The sequence below is a fragment of the Octopus sinensis genome, linkage group LG3 (genome assembly GCF_006345805.1).
Source record: "Octopus sinensis linkage group LG3, ASM634580v1, whole genome shotgun sequence".
Taxonomy (NCBI): Eukaryota; Metazoa; Mollusca; class Cephalopoda; order Octopoda; family Octopodidae; genus Octopus; species Octopus sinensis.
The window spans coordinates 69,538,460-69,562,764 of NC_042999.1; the positions used below are offsets into that span (position 1 = coordinate 69,538,460).

General features: G+C 40.2%; 1 protein-coding gene across 1 annotated transcript in view; it reads right to left on the reverse strand.

Moving 5' to 3' along the window:
- Positions 1 to 24,305, reverse strand: part of LOC115209758 (centrosomal protein of 72 kDa) — a 73,494-nt gene that overhangs the window by 38,832 nt on the left and 10,357 nt on the right. Inside the window, exons 2-7 of the mRNA XM_029778271.2 lie at positions 18,332 to 18,459; positions 16,962 to 16,999; positions 15,085 to 15,239; positions 13,032 to 13,181; positions 10,785 to 10,907; positions 1,100 to 1,158 (exon numbers count right to left, since the gene is read on the reverse strand). Of these exons, the coding sequence (XP_029634131.1) occupies positions 1,100 to 1,158; positions 10,785 to 10,907; positions 13,032 to 13,181; positions 15,085 to 15,239; positions 16,962 to 16,999; positions 18,332 to 18,459 (653 nt within the window). The remainder of the gene's footprint in view (positions 1 to 1,099; positions 1,159 to 10,784; positions 10,908 to 13,031; positions 13,182 to 15,084; positions 15,240 to 16,961; positions 17,000 to 18,331; positions 18,460 to 24,305) is intronic.

Here is a 24,305-nt window from a genome sequence, read left to right on the forward strand (position 1 = left end):
TATTGATTCTGTTATTGATCGATGCCATTGACTGGCTCGTGTGCCAGTGGCACGTAAAAAGCACCATCCGAATATGATCGTTGCCAGGCCTACCTGACTGGCTCCTGTACTGGTGGCACGTAAAAAGCACCATCCAAATGTGATCATTGCCAGGCCCGCCTGACTGGCTCCTGTGCTGGTGGCACGTAAAAAGCACTCTTGAAGTGGTTGGTGTTAGAAAGGGCATCCAGCTGTAGAAACTTTGCCAGATCAGATTGGAGACTGTTGCTGTCCCTGGCTCTCCAGACCTCAGTCAAACCATCTAATCCATGCCAGCATGGAAAATAGAAGTTAAACGATGATGATGAAGATGATGATGATGATGGCAGACAAAATTTTCCAATTCCTTCCTTTAACTCTATGGATTACAATCCCCTTGAAACTATCCTTCGATCTATGACACAAACTTCCTGTTTGAAAGTGATCTAAATTGAAATCATCCATCAAAATTTCAGCTTCATTTATGTTCCAAACACCAGTTAAATAATGACAAAGATATTTTTCTAAATTCGTCATTACTTTCATAATTGATTTAAATAAAAGCAATGTATTTCAACAGAAATATGGTAACAAAAGGGTTAAAGTGATCTAAATTAAAACCTTCCAAACACCAGCTTAATAATCCTTTCTGCTAAAATCCCTGAATGCCCTAAGCACATGTTTGAGGGAAGGGACAAATCGATTACATCAACCTCATCCCCCACCCCCAGTGTTTCACGGGTACTTACTTCATTGACCCCAAATGGATGAAAGGCAAAGTTGACCTCAGTGGAATTTGAACTCAGAATGTAATGACAGGCGAAATAGTGCTAAGCACTTTGTCCAGTGTGCTAACGATTCTGCCAGATCACCACCTTACACCAGCTTAATAATGACAAGGAGATTTTACTAAATTAAAGTGAAACAAAGGCAATGGATTTCAACAGAATTGTGGTAACAACAGGTTTAAAAACATCAGTGTTTCTTATAATTGTAAAACAAACTGATGTTTTCGTTTTCAAGCTTTCCAGAAAAACAAAATATTCTTTATAGAAAAATAAAGACATACGAGATCACTCACATTAGCATTAGTTGTTTGCTTTGGGTCAGATGGTTCTTTTGATTTCATCTGTTTCAGGGCTAAAATAATAAACAGAGTAAATTTTAATCATAAACCCAAATATAGAGACTGTATAAACAAGAAAGTGTATGTAAGATACATGTGTGTGTGTGTGTGGTGGGGTACTGCTAGGTTGTGAAACACAGACAATAACAATGGAAAGTGTAGAAGGGGTTACTGAAGAGAAAGGAATTGAGCATAATCCAGGACTGGTTTAAGAACCATAGAAGCCCAAAGCACTTGAAAGATTCTGGTGCTCTCATATGGATGTAATTCAAGATATAAACAATAATAAACCATGAAATAAATCTCTGTTTTTCAAAATGAAACAAAACTAACAGTAAAATGGAAAATAATGTTTATTTTTGTGCACAGTAATCCCTTGCCATATTGCAGTTCATCTATCACGGTTTATTATTTAAGCTTATGTTGATTCCTCCATGGTGTTGTTTTGCATTTATAATATAATAATCATCATCATCATTGTTTCACGTCCGTTTTCCATGCTGGCATGGGTTGGATGGTTTGACTAAGGTCTGGAGGGCCAGCAGCTGCACCAGGCTCGAATCTGATCTGGCAGTGTTTCGACAGCTGGATGCCCTTCCTAATGCCAACCACTCCAAGAGTGTAATGGGTGCTCTTTATGTGCCACTGGCACATGAGCCAGTTTGGCAGGCCTGGCATAGATCACATTTGGATGGTGCTTTTTACATGTCACCGGCATGGGGGCCAGTCAACAGGTCCTGGCATTGGCCACGTTTGGATGGTGCTTTTCACATGCCACCGGCACAAGAACCAGTCAGGGGATACTGGCATCAGCCATGTTTGGTTGGTGCATTTTATATGCCACCAGCATGGGAGCCAGTCAAGCGGACCTTGCATTGACCACGTTCAGATGGTGCTTTTTACGTGCCACCTGCACAGGAGCCAGTCTGGGAGTACAGCCACATTCAGTCGGTACTTTTTACACGCCACCGGCATGGGAGCTAGTCAGGCATACCTGCATCAACTACATTCAGATGGTGCTTTTTACCTGCCACCGGCACAGGAGCCAATCTGGGGATACTGGCATCAGCCACATTCAATTGGTACTTTTTAAACGCCACCAGCATGGGAGCCAGTCAGGCAGACCTGGTATTGGCCCCATTCAGATGGTGCTTTTTATGTGCCACCAAATATATACAAATTATAAAAATAATTTGTTCTGTTTCTATTTTGTGGATTTTCACCTATCACGGTGGGGTGGAGTTTGGAACATAACACCCATGATAGTCAACAGAATAATGTTCTTTCACTTTATTTATATTTGAAAAGATTTCTCTTACTTTTCTTAACTGCAAAGGCTTTGATCAGAACCTCACTACGACACCAAGAACACTTGGAAAACATTATTTTAGCAAGTTTAAAGTGATTTATTTCATGCTGTAAACCATTTACCATTTCTTCCCTGAATGCCCTAAGCACATGTTTATTTTGCTTAATGGCTAATCCAGTGCTGGTATGATCCATTGGACATGTGACGTTAACTTGATGAAATAAACAGAACAGATGAGCCAAGAGAGTAATTGGATAGTCAGTCATTACTCTGTGCAATCTGACAGCACAGATATGGACGAGTGAGGTGAATGATGTGGGAATTACTATCTATTTCTTTACTACCCACAAGGGGCTAAACACAAAGAGGACAAACAAGGACTGACAATCGGATTAAGTCGATTATATAGACCCCAGTGCGTAACTGGTACTTATTTAATCGACCCTGAAAGGATGAAAGGTGAAGTCAATCTTGGCGGAATTTGAACTCAGAACGTAACGGCAGACGAAATACCGCTAAGCATTTCGCCTGGCGTGCTAATGATTCTGCCAGTTTGCCGCCTTAACATGCGGGGAATTACTACCATCACATAATTTGCATTGTTTAATTTGGGTTTAAAATGGCATCGGTGAAGTGGACCTCAAAGATTTCCAGTGTCCCTATAACGACAGAAATCAATTATTTAGAGTGGTGGTTCCCAACCTTTTCACTACCGAGGACCCCTTTTATTTAAATGAGTTTTCCTACGGACCCCTAGTACTACCTTTGCGGACCACAGGTTGGAAACCCGGTTTAGAAGATAACTAATGCACCAGTCCAGCTTACCTGGCAATAATGCGAGTTTATCAATCCAGGGGAAACGACTTCTACTAGCTTATAACAATTATTTCCCTTGATATTCTGTTGTGTCTAGGGAGAATCATTCTCTTTTAGTGCGTCATAATTTAACACACACACCGGTAAAATTTCCACTCATTTACTTATTTATTTTTCTAAAATTTCCGTTGCATCTTGCAACCTTTTCAATAGTTGTTAACTCTGTCCGTTATTCAAGTTGCATTCTTTTTGTCTGTGCGCATGAACGTGGGTCAGTGTGAGTGTGTGTGTCTGTGCATGTGTGTGTGCATTGACATGTATGTATGTATATATGTATGTATGCTTGTATGCGTGTGTGTGTGTGTGTGTGCGTGCGTATGTATATATGTATGTATGTGTGTAAGTTTGTATATATGTATTTTGCATATTCATGTGTTTGTGTGTTTTTATGAGTGTATGTATGTGTTTGCATGTGTGTCTACCTGTGTCTCCTTGTGTGTGCATGTCTGAGTGTGTCTATGTGTGTGTATATGAGTTTTTTGCGACTATGTATTGTATCTGTATGTGTGGATGTGTGTCTCCATATGTGTCCTTGTGTGAAGTGAAGTGTGTGTGTATATATGGTCGTGTGTTTCATTCTTCATTTTTGTATGTGTGCTAGTCTGTTCATATTACCTACGTACCTATCCGTCTGTATGTCTATCTGTTTACTTTCATATCCGTTTGCCTATATACATATACACCTACACACACCTATCATACATAAAGGCATTGCAGTCACCTAGGGGTTCTGAAATCAATCCCAGGCAAGGATTACCTGAAACGTGGCACCAAGTAAACATTGTATATAATGGGAGTTTACTATTTCTAGGTCAAGTGACTATGTAAAATCTTTGTAACTGGTGAATTCATTAATGCTGAAGGCACTCTGTAGAGTGGCTGGCGTTATAGAAACCCTGCCACATTATTTACATTGGACAGATACGTGTCCTCATCTTGTTTGTCGTTACCACAGCATTTTGGCTGATTTACTCTCCAGCCTTCATCAGGTGTCCTGGTGGAATTTTAAACCCAACCCTAGTTATCTCCCTTGTTTACTCAGACTTATATCCAGTTCTCATTCCTAAGGTATTATTGCTGATGTTATTATTATTATTATCATTTTTTATTCAAGGTACTACCTGGAATTGAATTCGGAATCATTACACTATATGCCCATAGGCAATTATAGAGTGAATTTTAGGGCTTATAAGCCAAATATTTTTATAACCTTCCTTAATACCGGTTCCCATATTCTACACATATCTGCACTAGGTCTCCAGGTCACCAGGACACCTGATGAAGGCTGGAGAGTAAATCAGCCGAAACGCTGTGGTAACAACAAACAAGATAAGGACATATATCCGTCAAATGTAAATGATTTGCAGAATTCCTCATCTCCAAAAAATACAGAACAATGTAGTCCCGGAAGCCATCAGATACTGTCAAATTAACCAATCCTTGTCAGCATGGAACATGAACTTTAAATGGTGATGGCTATGATGATGATGATGGTGATTAATCTCATACTGAATATCTCAATAGCATTTATCTGGTTATATATATGGATGCATAACACTGCAACCCCAATAGTTATCTCCCCTGTTTACTCAGACTTATATCCAGTTTATAGGAATGGATGATTTTTTTCGTGGTTATTGGGGAGCTGGGGTGCATTTACGTGTGAACCACTCGGAAGATTTGAGAGCTGTGGGACCTTTATGTGTCAAGGGACGTAACTGAGAGTAATCTTTTAGTCATTTGTTTCTGATGAGACAAAGATGAAGTACACGTGCTGCCAAGGATAGTTATCATGGAACACTGACTTGAAGTAGTGGGAGGAAGCTTGTGAAATATGTGGATGTGTGTTGGTCATACGATCAATTAAGGTCTGGCAGAGTCTGGATTTCTACCACAAGATGCCATCCTTCTTATGATGTGCCTCAATGATCCAGAGAATTATGCCAACAGAGAAAGCCTCAAATGCTGGGCAGGTCAAAGGATAATGGCCAAACTAATATGGATCACATCTTCCCAGAGGTAGAATGGGTTTGTGTGGAGCCAACGGCCCTACCGAGTGAAAGCTAAGTTATAGAAGCATGGATGACCATTTGGAACCAACAAAACCAGGGAAACATGGCATGGTGTAGCAAACAGAGTTTCTTACTTCAGTTGTGGTAAGATGAGGAAAGCAGTAAAGAGATGATGGTAAAGATGTGTCAGGGTAAAGACTGGATGAGTGGGCAGGATTGAGGGTGACAAATATAGAAGTTCGTGGAATCTTGGGCAAGCAACTTCAACAATAGCCTTGGGCTGACCAAACCTTGTGAGGGGATTTGGTAAATGGAAACTGAAAGAAGCAAGTCATATATACGAGTGAGTGTGTATGTGTCTTCGTGCCAGTGTTTGTTCCCCCAAAACTGCTTGACAACTGGTGTTGGTGTGTTTACATCCTCTGTAACTTAGTGGTTCAGCAAAAAGAGACTGATAGAATAAGTAGCAGGATTTTAAAAAAGCACAGGAGTTGATTTGTTCAAATAAACACTTGAAGGTGGTGCTCCAGCATGGTCACAGTCTAAAGATTGAAACAAGTAAAAGATAGAAGAATCTAGATTCTCTTCTGGCAACTTGATATTGTTCCATGTCCCACCCCCTTTACGTTTGGAGTTCTGATTCTACCAAGGGCGACTTTGCCTTTCATCCTTCTGGGTCGAAAAAAATAAAGACCAGTTCAGTACTGGGGTCAATGTAATTGACTTACCCCTTCCTCCAAATTTGCTGGCCTTGTGCTAAAATTTGAAACTAATGTTTTGATTAAATTGTCAAAATATTTTACATTCAATCATTTAACATATATGTGTGTGTGTGTGTGTGTGTAAGTATGTATATATATCATCATCATCATCGTTTAACGTCCGCTTTTCATGCTGGCATGGATTGGACGGTTTGACTGAGGACTATCAAGCCAGAAAGCTGCACCAGGCTCCAATCTGATCTGGCAAGGTTTCTACAGCTGGATGCCTTTCCTAACACCAACCACTCCAAGAGTGTGGTGGGTGCTTTTTATGTGCTACTAGCATGAGGGCCAGTCACACAGAACTGGCATTGACCACATTCAGATCGTGCTTTTTACGTGCCACCAGCACAGGAGCCAGTGTGGGGGCACTGACCACGCTTGGATGGAGCTTTTTACATGCCACTGGCACGGGGAGCCAGTCAGGCAGCACTGGCATCGACTTACACTTGAATGGTGCTTATTATATGCCACCAGCATGGGTACCAGTCAGGCGGCACTGGCATCGGCCACAACTACGATTTCCATTTTGATTTTGATTTTTGATTTTATTTGACTTCTCAAGCGCAGTACATCACCTGACAATTCAAGGGTACTTTTAAGTGGGCTGGTTATGCGACACAGGCATCAGTCACAGCTGTGCCCTCACTTTTCTTGCCGGGTCATTGGCCATGATTTGATTTCACTTGTCTCAACAGATCTTCTCAAACACAGTATATCGCCCATATAAATCCTTTCTACTAAAGACACAAGGCCTGAAACTTTGAGAGAGGGGACTAATCAAACACATCGACCTCAGTATTTCACTGATACTTAATTTATTGACCCCAAAAGGATGAAAGGTAAAGTTGACCTCAGTGGAATTTGAAATCAAAATGTAGCTGCAGACGAAATACTGCTAAGCATTTCCACCGGCATGCTAATGATTCTGCCAGCTTGCCACCTTTATATATATATATATTAAACGTTGTGGTTTCTTTGGTTTATTTGTTCCCAAATAACACTTCTTTTAGTGCTGCAGACACCACTGGATTGAATGGTACTGCCCAAATGTCGAAACCATAATGATATCCGTGTGGCAGCTGATGATGGAGGTATGTTGGATTGTTGGTATGGCTGTTTTTGTATATGTGGAACAGCATTATAACACAACCTTTTGATATATATATATGTATATATATATATATAATATATATATATATATATATATATATAGGGTATAAGAGGTACTGATGTCAAAAGGTACAGAAAACTTATATGTACACCATTCTGCTTAAATAATGGAACTGCAGACACAATATCCTTACGTATCTCACATCTGTTTTCATTCCTCCATTTCACTCTGTATTTCATATCTTCTCCTTAATAACTATTACTTAAACAGTTTCTTGCACTGTTTCTCATGAAGGGATATATAAAATATACTGGAAACAGCTGTAAGACTTCTTTACAAAACTATTCACAGCCTTAGATTTTTTATCTCATTCTGTTAATTTTATTTATATATATATATTTATTTATATATATATATATATATATATATTATATATATATATATAAATGATATATACTTAATATTACCAAAACAGTGACGTTGTGCTATAAAACAAATATGTATTTTGCTATTGTTTTGGTTAGAAATGTTACTGTTTGTCATAATGTTTCTGATTAAATTTCTGAAAATATGTTTGTGATGACATCATTTTCCTCCTTTGTTCCACAACATCTAAAACACATTCACTATCAATGCTGAAATGTTTCACATATTTATATGTATACAAATATTTAAACAAAAGCCATGTTTCTGGTGAAAGAGTATCAGGTTAGATATTTAGTTTAAAACAAGTCAACATATTTCAACCAGAAAATGACGTAACAGAATATCGACTGTCAGTCGTTCATTTAACATTTGTTCTTCTCTGATAGTCAGGGTTAGACGAGAAGGTACTTGAAGCAAGATTTTAATGGCTGGATGCTCCTGTTGTCAACTCTTACAATTTTTTTTTTAAGAAAGGAAACTCTAATCTAACTCTAGAGGAATTTGAAAGCCCAAAGCTAATGGAAGATTTTAGCAGGAAATATCAACAAATGTTACCAGTTGCAGCCAAACCACTAATGGTGACATCGCCTTTTGTAGCGCGGCTAAAAACTATGACATCACTGTTTGTAATATTGCTCACCTGCAGATTGAAAATATTTGCTCAATCCCACACACGCACACATACATACATACATACAAATTTACACAAAAACTTAGAGCAAAAGAAACTGATACAGATTCTCCAAATCCAATCTATTAATGGCACAGTGAAGATTTCTAAGACATTCTAAAGATTCTCTATCTGAGATTCATTAGATGACTAGATACACACACTTGGGTGTGTGCATCGACAGCTCAACCAACCCATCAACTCAACCACATATTTACAAAAATTTGAAAAGTCTTGTCACTTTGTTACCAACTGGCTTGAACTCTCTTTAAAAGAACTTAAATAAAACTCAAAGAAAGACATACGTATATGTATACAAATATATATATATCATCTCATCTAGGTCGTCCCATGGAACTCCCCACATATATATATGCATGCATACATGATAGGAATCTCTCAGTTTTTTGCCTACCAAATTCTCTCACAGGCATTGGTCAGCCTAAGGCTATGATAGAGCACTTGCCCAAGGTGATGTGCAGCAGGGCTGAACCTGAAGCTACATAACTGAAAAGTGAACTTCTTAACTACACCTCAAATGTTACTTAGTGCACTCATAATTAATTAATTCCAGCTTGACAAAGCTTTTATGCCCATTAGTAGAGTTTCTGTTTGCTGTTTTAAAACAAGAACAGCATTTCTTAAGGGTTATGATTGATGGATTTAGTGTCTGAAGAATAGACACATGCAACAAACCCCAGCTTTCTTGGTTAACTTTCTTCCCCCAGCTCAAGTCAATTTTATTTCCCATTGTCTTCCCCAACCTACCTTCTCCATCAATCACTTCCTTTTCATGCCTTCTCTCCCCTGTGCTGTTCTCCACCATTAATACCTCACTTACCTGCTATCACCTTCAATGCCCTCACATATCCACCACAACCCCTGCTTCTGAACTTCTCCTATATGTTTCTCCCACCATTTGCTAGTCACCTCAACCCTACCCACTCACCCAGTCCAAACTCTATATTATGCCACCTATCCTCCACTTCAATGTCGCTCAAGAGCATGCCCTGACACATCTTTGCCACCATCCCTCTCACTACTGCTTTCTTCATCTTACCCTCTAATTCACTCTCCTTTCAACTGGGATATCTAGGAATCTATTCTACAGCAAGACACCCTTCTCTGTTCATTATTTACATTATTTTACATTTGCATGGTGAAGAAGCTAATTTCTCAAGCATGTAGTCTCAGGTTCAATTCCATTGTACACACCTTCAGTATGTGTCTTCTATATAGCCCGACTGACCAATGTCTTGTGACTTGGTTCAGTTTATGGAAACTGAGAGAAGTCCTATCTGTGTGTGTGTGTGTGTGTGTGTGTGTGTGTGTGTGTGTGTGTGTGTGTGTGCATGTATTTGTGTAAATCTTAACATCATGTGATGATTGTAAAATGAGCACCCCTGTCATGTGAGTGATTTTGTCCATTTCCAGTCTTCTATGGAGAACATGTCTGGTTAGATGTAAATATGACCTTGTTTGAAAACAGGTGAAGGTTGGTGACAGGAAGGGTACCCAGCTGTAGAAATCAGCCTCATCAAAATCTGTTTGACCCATGCACATACGGATAAATGGATATTAAATAATAAAGATGACATAAACACATGAAAGCCTTTCTATTTCCACCTATCAAGTCCACTGAAAAAACTTTGGTTAACCTGGAGTTATAGTAGAAGACCCTTGCTCAAAGTGCCATGCATCAATAATTAGTTATAGACAACAAGCTTATGAAAAAAAGGGGTTTCAGTCCCCCTGAGTGGCACCTTGGACAAGTGCCTTCTATATCTTCAGGCTGATCAAAGCTTTGTGAGTGGATTAGGTAGATGGAAACTGAAAGAAGCCCATTGTATACACATATACATATACTTTTAGTCCCATTTTTTTACATTCCCATAACTTAGTGGTTCTGCAAGAGAGAACAACAGAGTAAGCACCAGGCTTTAAATAATAGTATTTGGTCTATTTGCTTGACTATAATTGTTCCTGGTGTTGCCCCAGCATGGCTGCAGTCTAATGACTGAAACAAGTAAAAAGATAGGGAAAAAAATGGTACTTTTACCTCACCCCCATTAAAAAATTGCCATTAAAAAAAATTGGATTATCTCCCTACTAAAATCCTTTTGATTCAATACCTCAACACATTGTTGATGTTTGGCCCCTCAATAGGAATGGTATGGTTTGTTTTAAAAAAATAATCAGATTCAATAAGATGTTTAAGTTTTTTTCAGCATTTATGTTTATTAATCTTTTTAGTTTTATATGATTGGTTATCAGATTCAATAAGAAGTTCTATCTCTCCATTTTTCATGTTTATTAATTTTTTCAGTTTTGTTTTGTTTTGTTTTATTAAGGGTTAAACAATTTTTTCAATTGTGGGAGAGGACCAAAAGTACCGATATTTCTCATAATACAGGGGAGACAACCCAATTTTTTAATGGGGTTCCCCAAAAATAAACAAAATAAAATGTTTACCTTCAAAAGAATATTCTTCAGCAGAAGGTTGCTTGGCTGCTGAACCAGATAACTGTTGTGGTTGAATAAATTTAGTACGAGTGGGATCAAGGATATCAAGGACACTAATATCATCACTGAATACTAAAAAACACAAAGAAAGAGAACACGTGAAATACAGTACAATAGAGAATAGACTTTATTTACATTATTTACATTTGACGGATATTTGTCCTCATCTTGTTTGTTGTTAACACAACGTTTCAGCTGATATACCCTCCAGCCTTCATCAGGTGTCTTGGGGAAATTTCGAACTTGGGTTCTTATTCCTAAGGTATTTTTCCATGTTATTATTATTATTCCACTGCCTGGAATCAAACTCAGAATTTGGGGGTTAGTAGCCTGTACTCTTAACCACTATGCCATATGCCTGTGGGCAATTATGGAGTAAATTTTAGGGCTTTTAAATCTAATATTTTCCTAACCTTCCATAATATTAGATTTATAAGCCCATAATTGCCCACAGGCATATGGCGTAGTGGTTAAGAGCGTGGGGTATTAACTCCAAGATTCCGAGTTCGATTCCAGGCAGTGACCTGAATAATAATACTAATAATAATAATAGTAATAACAAAAACAACAACATCGAAAAATACCTTAGGAATGAGAACCCAGGTTCAGAATTTCCCCAAGACACCTGATGAAGGCTGGAGGGAATATCAGCCGAACCGTGTTAACAACAAACAAGATAAAGGCAAATAGCTGTCAAATGTAAATAATGTATATAATTCCTCATCTCTTAAATATAGAATTGTATTAGGGAATAGACTATTCTTTCATTTTTTATGGTAATTCTTGTGATTTTATTAATAACATATTTTTACAGGAAGGAAAGAAGGACAGATAAACATTAAAAGTATAAAAGATCAAATTATCAGGGAAAAAACAACCCTAACTGTTGCTGCTTGATGTAGAAATCTAGGCAAGTGGGGTCACAATCACCACTGTGATAACAAAGACGAACAATGGTTTAAATGTTTTGGAGCCATTTATTTTCTGCTCGTATGTAACATCGTGCAGGTGTACCATGTGTATATACAAATGTATGGCAAGTGTATGGTAGAAAAAACTTTGTCAGGTCATCATTCTATAAGCAACAGAAAATTGGTCAAACCGGTACAAAGCCACGTTTGCAGTAACATAAAATAACCAATGAAGAACATTCAGGGATGACAGTGGGTTTTCTGAGATATAGATGGACACAAAAAGGGACCCCCAGCCCTTCTTCTGAAAACTAAACAACTTTGATCCCAGATACAAACTGGAAGTGACCCACTTCCGACAAGTTGTGAAAACTAATACAAAATAGTAATACAATAGACTTACTGTTGGCGATAACAAAAACTATGTCATCAAATAAACAGAGAGAAAGAAAACAGGGTGAAGCTGGTGGGGAAGGGAGTAATAGGTTGTACACCCCAGAACAAATAGCATGTTTAGCCGTGCTTTCCAAACATGATTGCAAAAAGCGTTATCATGGGGAATGGTCAGTGATACTCACTGAGACAGCCACCCCACCTCATAGGGCTCATTTCTCTGACAGGCCAGTTATCCCGATTTTGCCACTTGCATGTTAATTTCACAAGCAGGCTGTTCCGTTGATCGGATCAACTAGGACCCTCATCGTCATAACCAACAGTATACCAGTATACTAATTGAAGGCAAGTGTTCTAGTAGTTAGTGTGTTGGCTTTGCATTCATGAGGAATGGGTTCAATTCCTAGACTGGGTGATATGTTGTGTCTTTGAGCAAGGTACTTGATTACAGACCACTCAGCTGTAAATGAATACCAAGTGACAACTGCAGCACTGTGGGCAGTGAGCCAGCAGGATTAGCACGCCAGTCAAAATACTTGGCTGTATTTTGTCTGTCTTCACGTTCTGAGTTCAAATTCCACCAAGGTCAACTTTGCGTTTCGTCCTTTCAGGATTGATAAAATATGAACGAGCTGAGTACTGGGGTCAATGTAATTGACTAAGCCCCCTCCTCCAAACTTGCTGGCCTTGTGCCAAAATTTGAAATCAATATTTAATTAATTGCCAATAGCCAGTTATGTATAATGGAGAGAAATAATTAAATGGTAATCACGCGTGCCTAATATCTCTGCAGGAAGGAGTCTGACATGAATTAAATAGCAGCATGAATAAGTATTCAGAATCATGAGGTGTAATTCGAAGAAAAGTGAGTGAAAGAGATAAGGTGTTCTACCTTTACCACAAACAAGTGATTTTACAAACTGGGCACGGGAGTTACTAACGTCACACTCCGGTTCTGGTTCTGGTTTCTTCACAAAGTCTTCAGATTCACTGAAATGAAGCTGTGCTGATTGTCGTTCTCGATCACGAATGCAGCGATCATCTGCATATATAAAAAAAATTTTTTTAATAAATAAATAATAATAATAACATTGTTTTGTCTTGGTATAAAAGATGGCCTACAGCAAATATTCTGCTGAATACCACATATTTGCTTGTCAGTTGTTTGACCTTAACCAGTTGAGCATGTCCCTTAGTAGTTGACAATATGTGCTTCTCTGATCACGAGCAGAAGTAGTGGGAGAGCATCATAGCCAGGTGTTGAGAGGGATTCTTTGGGGTTTGAATAATACATCTCTGGAAACATAGGTGTATCGTTCAACATCCTTAAACAACCCTTATTCAGGAACCATTTGAGCAGGATGGGTTACTCGACCTGAAGAAAATTCTAACTGGGCCCCACCTGCAAGGTCATGTGCTGTTTATCTTGATATGAGATCACCATGTCGCGCACATATGGTTGTGATGTATGTGCCTAGTGTACCCTTATCAGATGGATAGTCATGATGGGTATACTGGGCTTCGTATATTTTACCCCAGTGTCACTTTGATGGCATGCATTGCTCTCTCACTCAATAATAATAATAATAATAATAATAATAATAATAATATTTTCTTTCATTGGCTATAAGGGCCCAAGACATGAAAGACAATATAAAAGGACAAGAAAGAACTCACAAACAGGTGTGGGGTTTGCATTGATCAAGGTGAAACACAACATTGAGGATATAACAAAAGGATATAAAAATAGAAATCAGAAGTATAAATAATTAATAAATATGTGGTTATTTGCCTGGGACTTACAGCTACTTACAGAGTAACAGAAGGAGAAGGAGAGAGAGAGAGAGAGAGTGACTATCATGAGATGACAGAGGGTAAAAGTTCTTAAAGAGAGAGAACTGTTTCAGAGTTTTGGGGGTTTTTTTTCCTAATCATGAGAAGCCTTTTTCTTATGAGTAAAAGAGAATATGGTGATTCTGTATTTCCATAAAACCCATTTATTGGATATTCTTGTAGTTTTAGTGGTTGTAGACAGTGCTAGCTTGCCCTTTTATGAATAAACAGAATCCATAATAGCAGAATAGTTCACTTAGAGTAATTCAGGGAAAAATCCTCACAATAAGCCCAGGATTACTTTGCCATCTCCAAGGCACAGGAAGTGCCAACTTCCAGTTTCTTCCCTCCTACTTAGAAGAGTTCCATTCAGCCGCACTAGTCTTTCTACTTTTGTTTACCTTTGGATAAACACATTAGAAGGCAGCACCTCTTTCTCATTGAATGTCCATGTTCCATGTTGGCATAGTTTGGACAATTCAACAGGATCTGATGGAGTTCAAGGACTGCATCACGCTGTTCTAGTCTGTTTGGCATGGTTTCTATGGATGGATGCCCTTTCTAACACCAATGGTGATTAGAAGGCTGCACCAGGCTCCAATCCAATCTGGCAAAGTTTCTACAGCTGGATGCTCTTCCTAACGCCAATCACTCCAAGAGTGTAGTGGGTGCTTTTACGTGCCACCAGCATGAGAGCCAGTCAGGCAGTTCTGGCAATGACCAAGCTCAAAAGGTGAAAGGCCTTGTTGAAGGCCCAACCTTCTGAGTTCTTTTATAGGGCTTAGAAAAACTAAAGGGCTGCTGCAATAAGCGTGTGAATCTGAGAGGGGGATATATTGAATAAACTCATAATTAACTGATCCTCCTGTATTTTCTTTTACCTAAAGCCAGGAATGTTTCAGCACTCCCTCGTATGTATATACATATACCTAGCTACACACTCACACACACATACACACACACACGCACACACACACACACACACACACACACACACACACACAAATACACACATATCTAAACATCTAGTTATCAGTTCATATCAACACACAGAGATATACACCTGTGACCATGAAACAAAAGATAAAGTCAGGTGATTCAAGGAACCATACCTAGTTTCTGTAAGTTAGGCAGCAGCTGAATGAGATAAAGTCGATAATCTGGATCATTACGTGTCACTGGATTCAGGCGTAAATCTAATTCCAGCAAGTTCTGGTTCTTCTGTAACACTTTTAGCTCTTCCAAAGAAGCTATATTATTGTAATATCTGAGATCAGATTTTTAAGGATCAAATTGAAGTTCTATATCAGCTGATCTGTGCATCTCTCTTCTCACAAACACAGGAATATACATAAGTATGTGTGCGTGTGCGCGTGTCTTTTGTCTTTTACTGGTTTGTCATTAGACTGCGGCCATGCTGGGGCACCACCTTGAAGAATTTTAGTCGAATGAATTAACCACAACACTTATTTTTTTAAACTTGGTATTTCTTCTATCAGACTCTTTTGCCAAACTGCTAAGTTACTGGGATGTAAATACACTAATGCCAGTTGTCAAGCCGTGGTGGGGGGACAAACACAAACAGGGTGGCCCAAAAGTAGGTTTACAGTTATTCGACTATCTCTTTCGCATTCATATATCAACAGTTCAGATCTTAATTATAAAAAAATATGAAACCATTATTCTATGCTAATATAGTTAATTAATTTTGTCAAGCTCCCTTTTCAGTGTGTAAGATAGAAATTTAAATGTACTAAAATGTTTTAAAAGAAATTTAAAATGTCTACATGATATCTGTAAACCTACTTTGGGGCCATCCTGTATATATAAATGTATATATGTATATATATATATGTCATCATCATCATCATCATCATCATTTAACATCTGCCTTCCATGATGGTATGGGTTGGAGAGTGTGACAGAGGGCTGGCGAGCCAGAAGGTTGCACCAGTCTCCAATCTGATCTGGCAAAGTTTCTAAAGCTGGATGCCCTTCCTAATGCCAACCACTCCGAGAGTGTAGTGGGTGCTTTTATGTGCCACTGGCACAAAGGCCGGTCAGGCGGTACTGGCATCAGCCACACTCGAATGGTGCTATTTACGTGCCACCTGCACAGGAGCCAGTCTGGTGGCACTGGTAACGACCACGCTTGAATGGTGCTTTAATGTTCTACTGGCATGGGTACCAATCAAGTGGTACTGTCATTGGCCAAAACAACAGAATTCTTTCAGTTTCCATCTATCAGATCCACTCACAAGGCTTTGGTTGGCCTAAGGCTATAGTACAAGATACCCGTCCAAGGTACCATACAGTGAGACTGAATCCAGAATCAAGTGGTTGGGAAGCAAGCTTGTTACCACACAGCCACACCTGAACCTATAAAAAATTACCAGTAAGGTGTTACAGAGAATCAAACCCTGTACCTATCAAACTCCAGCTGAACACTGCCTGTTTTATATATCACTCTCTAAAATATACCATATCAATTCAGTAAAGTAACCATGGGTTTACAAATTCAACTGGTGATGTATACCTTAGTGTCTCTTCAAGCACTGGTGTCACAAATAATCAGTGGGCTCATTAAAAAGTAATTAAGAGCAGTACTGAGATTTTATATATATTGTTGATGAAAGATTTGGCTGTTATGCTGCTGGACATCTGCAACTGAGGAACCCATAGCAGGGTGAAATCAGGGGATCTGGCAGTTCCAAGGGACTGTAGCAGATTGATTCTCATCAGTCAATGATATAAATACAAGTGTTTTTATGCAACATAAGTCCTTACAAGCGATCATCTCAAGGTAAATAATGCAATATTCAGTGTATTCTAATACAACCTCCACGTTAAGTTGGAGATCAAGATTACCCATTGAATTATGATTTGGGATCAGTAAATAGTTGAATATGACTTTTTCTAAAAAGTAACAAATTAATTTCAATGCAGACAGATTATTTTCTATTTTGCATGTATTTCACATAAAGGATACAGATTGAGTTTTTCCAACAGCTTTAAATGTTCAAGACCCTGCAACAAAAGGAATTCAGTGAGTCACAGAACAAGAGGAAAATTTTAAATGTTTAGACTAAAGGAAATTTTAGACCTGAGAGAGCCTGGTAGAGCGAAGGTATATGATATAATGGTTAGGATGTTGGTCTCATGATCATGAAGTCATAGTTTTAATTCCTGGACTGATTGGTGTGTTGTGTTCTTGAGCATGTTGCTCCAGTCCACCATCCTTCTCCTCCTCATCATCATCATTTAACATCCGCTTTCCATGTTGGCATGGGTTGGACGGTTTGATTGGGGACCAGCAAGCTAGAAGGCTCCACCAGACTCCAATCTGTTCTGGCAAGGTTTCTACAGCTGGATGCCCTTCCTAATGCCAATCACTCAGCGAGTGTAATGGGTGCTTTTTGCACGACACCGGCACAGGGGCTAGTCAGGTGGCATTGGCAATGACCACACTTGAATGGTGCTTTTTACATGCCACCAGCATGGGAGCCAGTCAGGGGCCACTAGTGTCGACCACGTTTGGATGGTGCTTTTTACATGCCACCGACATGGCGGCCAGTTAGGCAGCACTGGCATCGACCATGCTTGGATGATGCTTTTTACATGCCACCGGCATGGGAGCTAGTTAGGCAGCATTCCAACAATAGCTGGGAAGTCAACCTTATGAAGGACTAGCATACCGTTCAGAGGAGTGTGTTGCAATCTCAGTCACTTATATGCTAGTTGAAGCTATGTTGACCTCTAAGCTTATGAACCCTAGGGGTCATGACACTTGACCATTAAGCAAAATAAGCACATGCTTAAGGGAAGGGGTTCAGTTCTACTGCATGGCACCTTGGGCAAGTGTCTTCTACCATAGCCTCAGATTGACAAAGCCTTGTGAGTGGATTTGGTAGACAGGAACTGAAAAAAGCGTCATGCCTGTGTGTCTGTGTTTGTCCTCCATCAAAGCTTGACTTAACAGTTTGGCAAAAGAGAACAATAGAATAAGTATCAGGCTTTAAAGAAAGATAATTATTGGGGTCCATTCATTTGACTAAAATTTCTTCAAGGCAGTGCCCCAGCATGGCCACAGTCTAATGACTGAAACAAGTAAAATATAACAAAAACTGTTTTATTCTCAACACTTAATCTCAGATCAAACCAAAATCCAAACAGTTACATTTGAAAAGCTTTTATTATGAATCTAATTGTTCCAGTTAGGTCATCTAATCTAAATACATGATTTAATTAGCTTTGTGGATGAGTCATAAATTGAAATTATATTTTAAAATATAAATATAAGTGATATATAGGTGTTTCTGTTAAAACAATAAACAGCTTTGCTTTTTATGAAGTACTTACAGAAAGACTTGTGAGAGAATTTCGAGACAAATCCAGCACCTTCAGACGACTGAATTTCCTCAAAGACTTTCCAACAGAAGTAATTTTATCCTGGTAGGAACCAGGTAATGACAGAGACTTGACATCTTCTGCAAAGAATAATTATGAATTAATTTCCAAATATTTGGAAGAAATTTATTAGAATATAAAAACACAAAATATTTAACCAGTGTTAAATAAAAAACAAAAGTTATTTGGCTATTTCACCTTGGATGCCACCTTCTCATTTTTTAGTTTTACAGTTATTTTCTCCTATTATGGTATAAATTAATTTGGTTTCATTATCATCATCGTCATTGTTTAACATCTGTTTTCCATGCTGGCATGGGTTGAACGGTTTGACTGAGGTCTAGAGAGCCAGTGGCTGCACCAGGCTTGAATCTGATCTGGCAGTGTTTCTACAGCTTGATGTCCTTCCTATTGCCAACCACTCTGAGAGTGTAGTAGGTGCTTTTTACATGCCACTGGTACAGGAGCCAGTCAGGGGGTACTGGCATCGATCACATTCAGATAGTGCTTTAAGCATTTAAATTGTCAATTCCAGTTGTAGAGAGGTAGATAGGTAGAATCCCAAACATTGGTTTTTGTGAAGATTGTGAGGTTAAGAAGCTCATTTTGCATCCACATCGTTTCAGGTTCAGTCTCACCGCACAGCACCTTGGGCAAGTATCTTTTGCTATAGTCCCAGGCTAACCAATATTTTGTAAGTGTATTTAGCAGACAGAATCTGTGTGAAAGACTATCATGTACACACACACACATACACTTATATTTGGTTGAAAATTGAACAAAAACACAAAAAACAATAGGCAGAGACAGGTACTCTGTGTGTGTGTGTGTGTGTGTGAGAGAGAGAGAGAGAGAGAGAGAGAGAGAGAGAGAGAGAGCTTGTGTGTGTGTGTGTCATCCACTACCACTTGACAACCAGTGTTGGTGTGTTTATGAACTTAGTGGTTTGACAGAAGAGACTGATAGAATAAGTAACAGGTTTTATGAAGAATAATAAACACTGGGTTTGATTCATTCAACTAAACTTCTTTGAAGCAGTGCCCCAGCATGGCTACACACAAATGACTGAAACAAGTTAAAAAAAACATTCAGACCTATTGAAGAATGCATCTGCCATCACTTGTTGCTATTTCACTGTTTACATTCCTGGACTTTTATTCATCATGGAAATTCTCAATGCAGGAATAATTCACATTACTTCTCTCAATTGTTTGTCAATTTTTAGAGAATACCCCATTTAATCAACATTGTAATTATTGTAATTATATTGTTAGTGAGAGAAAGCCTAAAGTTGGTAGAATTGTTAGCACATTGCACAAAATGGTTAGGCAAAGTCATTGAGTTCCTTTCGAGCATGGGCCACATGGAGGGAAAGTGGCTGAGTTCCTTTCAAGCGTTGGGCTTCACGGCAGCAATGACTGAGGCCTTTGGCATTATTTTGTGTTTGAGAAGACCCATCAAGCCAAGCAAAATCACAGTCATGGCAAATACCGGTGTCATGCAAATTGGCACCCATGCCAGTGGCACGTAAATGCACCCCAATGTCATGCAAATGGCACCTGTGCCAGTAACATGTAAAAGTACCCATTACATTCTCAGAGTGGTTGGTGTTAGGAAGGTCATCCAGCCATAGAAAACCATACCAAATCAGAAAGGCATCTGGTGCAGCCTTCCAGCTTGCCAGCACTGGTAAAACCATCCAACCCATGCCAGCGTGGACAGCAGACGTTAAATGATGATGATGATGATGATGTATTTCACCAGCTCTTTACATTCTAAGATCAAATTTCAGCAAGATCAACTTTGCATGTCATCTTTTAAGGTCAATAAAATAAAGCACCAGATGACCACTGGGGTCAATGTAATCAACTTGCCCCCTCCCCTAAAATTACTGGCTTTGTGCCATATTTTGAAACAGTTCTTATTATTATCAAGGCAGCAAGCTGACAGAATCCTTAGCGCATCAGACAAAATGCTTAGTGGCATTTATCCGGGCCCTTTATGTTCTGAGTTCAAACTCTACCAACTTTGCCTTTCATCCTTTCAGGGTCAGTAAAATAAGTAACAGTTAAACACTGGGATTGATGTAATCAACTTACCACTCTCCCCTAAAATTGCTGGCCTTGTGCCAAAATCTGAAATCATTATTTACGTGCCACTGGCATGTAAAAAGCACCATTCGAGCGTGGTCAATACCATTGCTAGCTGGTGGCACATAAAAAGCACCCATTACACTCACATACTGGTTGGCGTTAGGAAGGGCTTCCAGCTGTAGAAACTTTGCCAGGTCGAATTGAAGCCTGGTGTAGCCTTCTGGCTTGCCAACCTTCAGTCAAACCGTCCAACCCAATCCAGCATAGAAAGCAGATGTTAAACAATGACGGTGATGATGATGAGCTAGCAGATCTGTGAGAGTGTTGGATGCAAAGCCAGGTGGAATTTCTTCCAGCTGTTTACATCCAGAGTTCTAATTGGCCAAGGTCAACTTTTCCTTTCATCCTCTTAAATTTGATAAATTAAGAATCAATTAAACCCTAGCTTTCATATAACTGACTTTCCCCCACTCACTAGAATTGCTGGCCCCAAAATTTGAAACCATTTGACTGGCTCCCTTGCCAGTGGCACGTAAAAAGCACCATTGAAGTGTGGTCGATGCCAGTTCTGCCTGACTGGCCCTTGTGCCAGTGGCATGTAAAAAGCACTCACTACACTCTCAGAGTGGTTGGCATTAGGAAGGGCATCCAGCTGTAGAAACATTGCCAGATCAGATTGGAGCCTGGTGCAGCCTCCTGGCTTGCCATTCCCCAGTCAAACCGTCCAATCCATGCCAACATGGAAAACGGATGCTAAACGATGATGATGAGGATGAGAAGGACAGTGAATTTTAGAATTACTGTGTTGAGGCAATGAATTGGTACAATTTCTTGGACATCAGACCAGACTATAGCGAATTGGTAGAATTTATAAAGTACCAGAAAAAATGGCAGTGGATTGGCAGAATGGGTAGAGCATCAGACAAAATATCTGTGTTTAGCTCTTTCACTTTACATTCTGATTTTATATCTTACCATGGTCAAAACTGTCTTCCTCCTCCTCCTCCTCCCCCCTGCTTCTTCATCATCATCATCATCATCATCACCACCACCACCATCTAATGTTTATTTTCCATGCTGGCATGGATTGGATGGCTTGACAGGAACTGGCCAGCTGGGAGGGCTGCACCAGGCTCCAGCTGTCTGTTCTGGCATAGTTTCTACAGTTGGATGCCCTTCCTAATGCAAACCACTTTACAGAGTGTAATGGGTGCTTTTTACATGGCGTCAGCACACCAATAAAGTATTAGTAAAGAACTGGATGTCCATCTTAAACATCCTCTCCCCGAAACTTAACATATCATGTCTATGATTGACCCAACTGGTTTCAGTATTTTCTATCCCTTCATCAGGGATTGGTCATTCATTTTCCTAACAACAGAGACTAGTAGACCTCCCTTCTGTATAGGCTTTATTTCGGGGTCAATGAAATAAGTACCAGCTGAACACTAGGATCAATGTAATTGACTTACTCCCTCCCCCAAAATCACTGGCCTTGGGCCAAAATTTCGAACTGAGTGTTATTGTACAATTGTTTGATTTAAGATATGGTAATAAAATATGATTGCATTTTTTATGTACATCATCATCATCATCATCATCGTTTAACGTCCGCTTTCCATGCTAGCATGGGTTGGACGGTTCAACTGGGGTCTGGCAAGCCCGAAGGCTGCACCAGGCCAGTCAGATCTGGCAGTGTTTCTACAGCTGGATGCCCTTCCTAATGCCAACCACTCCGAGAGTGTAGTAGGGTGATTTTATGTGCCACCGACACAGGTGCCAGACGAGGCTGGCAGACGGCCACGCTCGGATGGTGTTTTTTATGTGCCACCGACACAGGTGCCAGACGAGGCTGGCTGACGGCCACGCTCGGATGGTGTTTTCTTATGTGTCACCGACACAGGTGCCAGACGGGGCTGGCGGACGGCCACGCTCGGATGGTGTTTGTTACGTGCCCTCAGCACGGAGGCCAGTCGTTGCGGTACTGGCTACGATCACGTTCGGATGGTTTTCTTATGTGCCACCGGCACTGGTACCACAAGGATACAAATTCCATTGATGTTCATCTATTTTGATTTGGTTCGATTTGATTTGATTTGATTCGATTCGATTCTCACTTGCCTCAACAGGTCTTCACAAGTGTCACAAGAAGGAAGGTATGCACAGGTGGACTGACTACGTCCCAGGTAGGGGCCACGGATTATGGCTTCACTAGTCTTGCCGGGTCTTCTCACGCACAGCATACTTCCATAGGTCTCGGTCTCTAGTCATTTCCATGGTGAGACCTAACGTCCGAAGGTCGTGCTTCACCACTTCGTCCCAGGTTTTCCTGGGTCTACCTCTTCCACGGGTTCCCTCAACTGCTAGGGATTGGCACTTTCTCACACACCTATCTTCATCCATTCTCGCCACATGACCATACCAGCGCAATCGTCTCTCTTGCACACAACAACTGATGCTTCTTAGGTACAACATTTCTCTCAAGGTACTAACGCTCTGTCGAGTAAGTACACTGACATTACACATCCATCGGAGCATACTGGCTTCGTTCCTCACAAGCTTACGCATGTCCTCAGCAGTCACGGCCCATGTTTCACTGCCATGTAGCATAGCTGTTCGTACACATGCATCATACAGTCTGCCTTTTACTCTGAGCGAGAGGCCTTTAGTCACCAGCAGAGGTAAGAGCTCCCTAAACTTTGCCCAGGCTATTCTTATTCTAGCAGTTACACTTTCAGCGCACCCGCCCCCACTACTGACTTGGTCTCCTAGATAGCGGAAGCTATCAACTACTTCTAGTTTTTTCCCCCGGAAAGTGACGGAAGTTGTTTTCTGCAGATTTTCGGAGGTCAATGCTCCAGAGCATCTGCCACATACAAAAACTATCTTCCCAGTTAGCCTACCTTTGACATTGCTGCACCTCTTATGTGTCCATAGCTTACACTGGTACATCTTATAGAGTTTCTACCTACACCTTTTCTACAGATCGAGCAGGGCCATCTTCCTGAGGATATTTGTGGATTTTCTAACTTTCTACTTATTAGTACTTTGGTTTTAGCTAGGTTGACTCTAAGGCCCCTCGATTCTAAACCCTCCTTCCACACCTGGAACTTCTCCTCCAGTTCTGATAGTGACTCAGCGATTAGAGTGAGGTCGTCAGCATAGAGGAGCTCCCAGGGGCAACCTGTCTTGAATTCCTCCACAATTGCCTGGAGGACTATGATAAATAGGAGGGGGCTGAGTACTGAACCCTGGTGGACCCCAACCTCTACCTTGAATTCTTCTGTGTACATGTTGCCAACTCTAACCTTACTTACGGCATCTCTGTACATGGCTTGCACAGCCCTCACCAGCCATTCATCTATCCCTAGTTTCCTCATTGACCACCAGATGAGGGATCGGGGGACCCTATCAAAGGCTTTCTCCATGTCAACGAAAGCCAGGTACAGGGGCTTATCTTTGGCTAGGTATTTCTCCTGCAGCTGCCTTACCAGGAATATAGCATCAGTGGTGCTTTTCCCTGGGACAAACCCAAACTGCATCTCATCTAAACTAACTCTCTCTCTAATTAGTTGGGCTATGACCCTCTCCGTAACCTTCATTACCTGATCCAACAGCTTGATACCTCTGTAATTATTTGTATCCAGGGCATCACCTTTACCTTTGTAGCAGTTGACTAGTATGCTGCTACACCAGTCATTGGGTATGACTCCTTCGTGTATCACTTGGTTGACTATACGGGTGACTAGGTTATAGCCGACACTGCCAGATATTTTGAGCATCTCTGCAGTAATTCCTGATGGGCCTGGGGCTTTCCCTGTCTTCATGCTTCT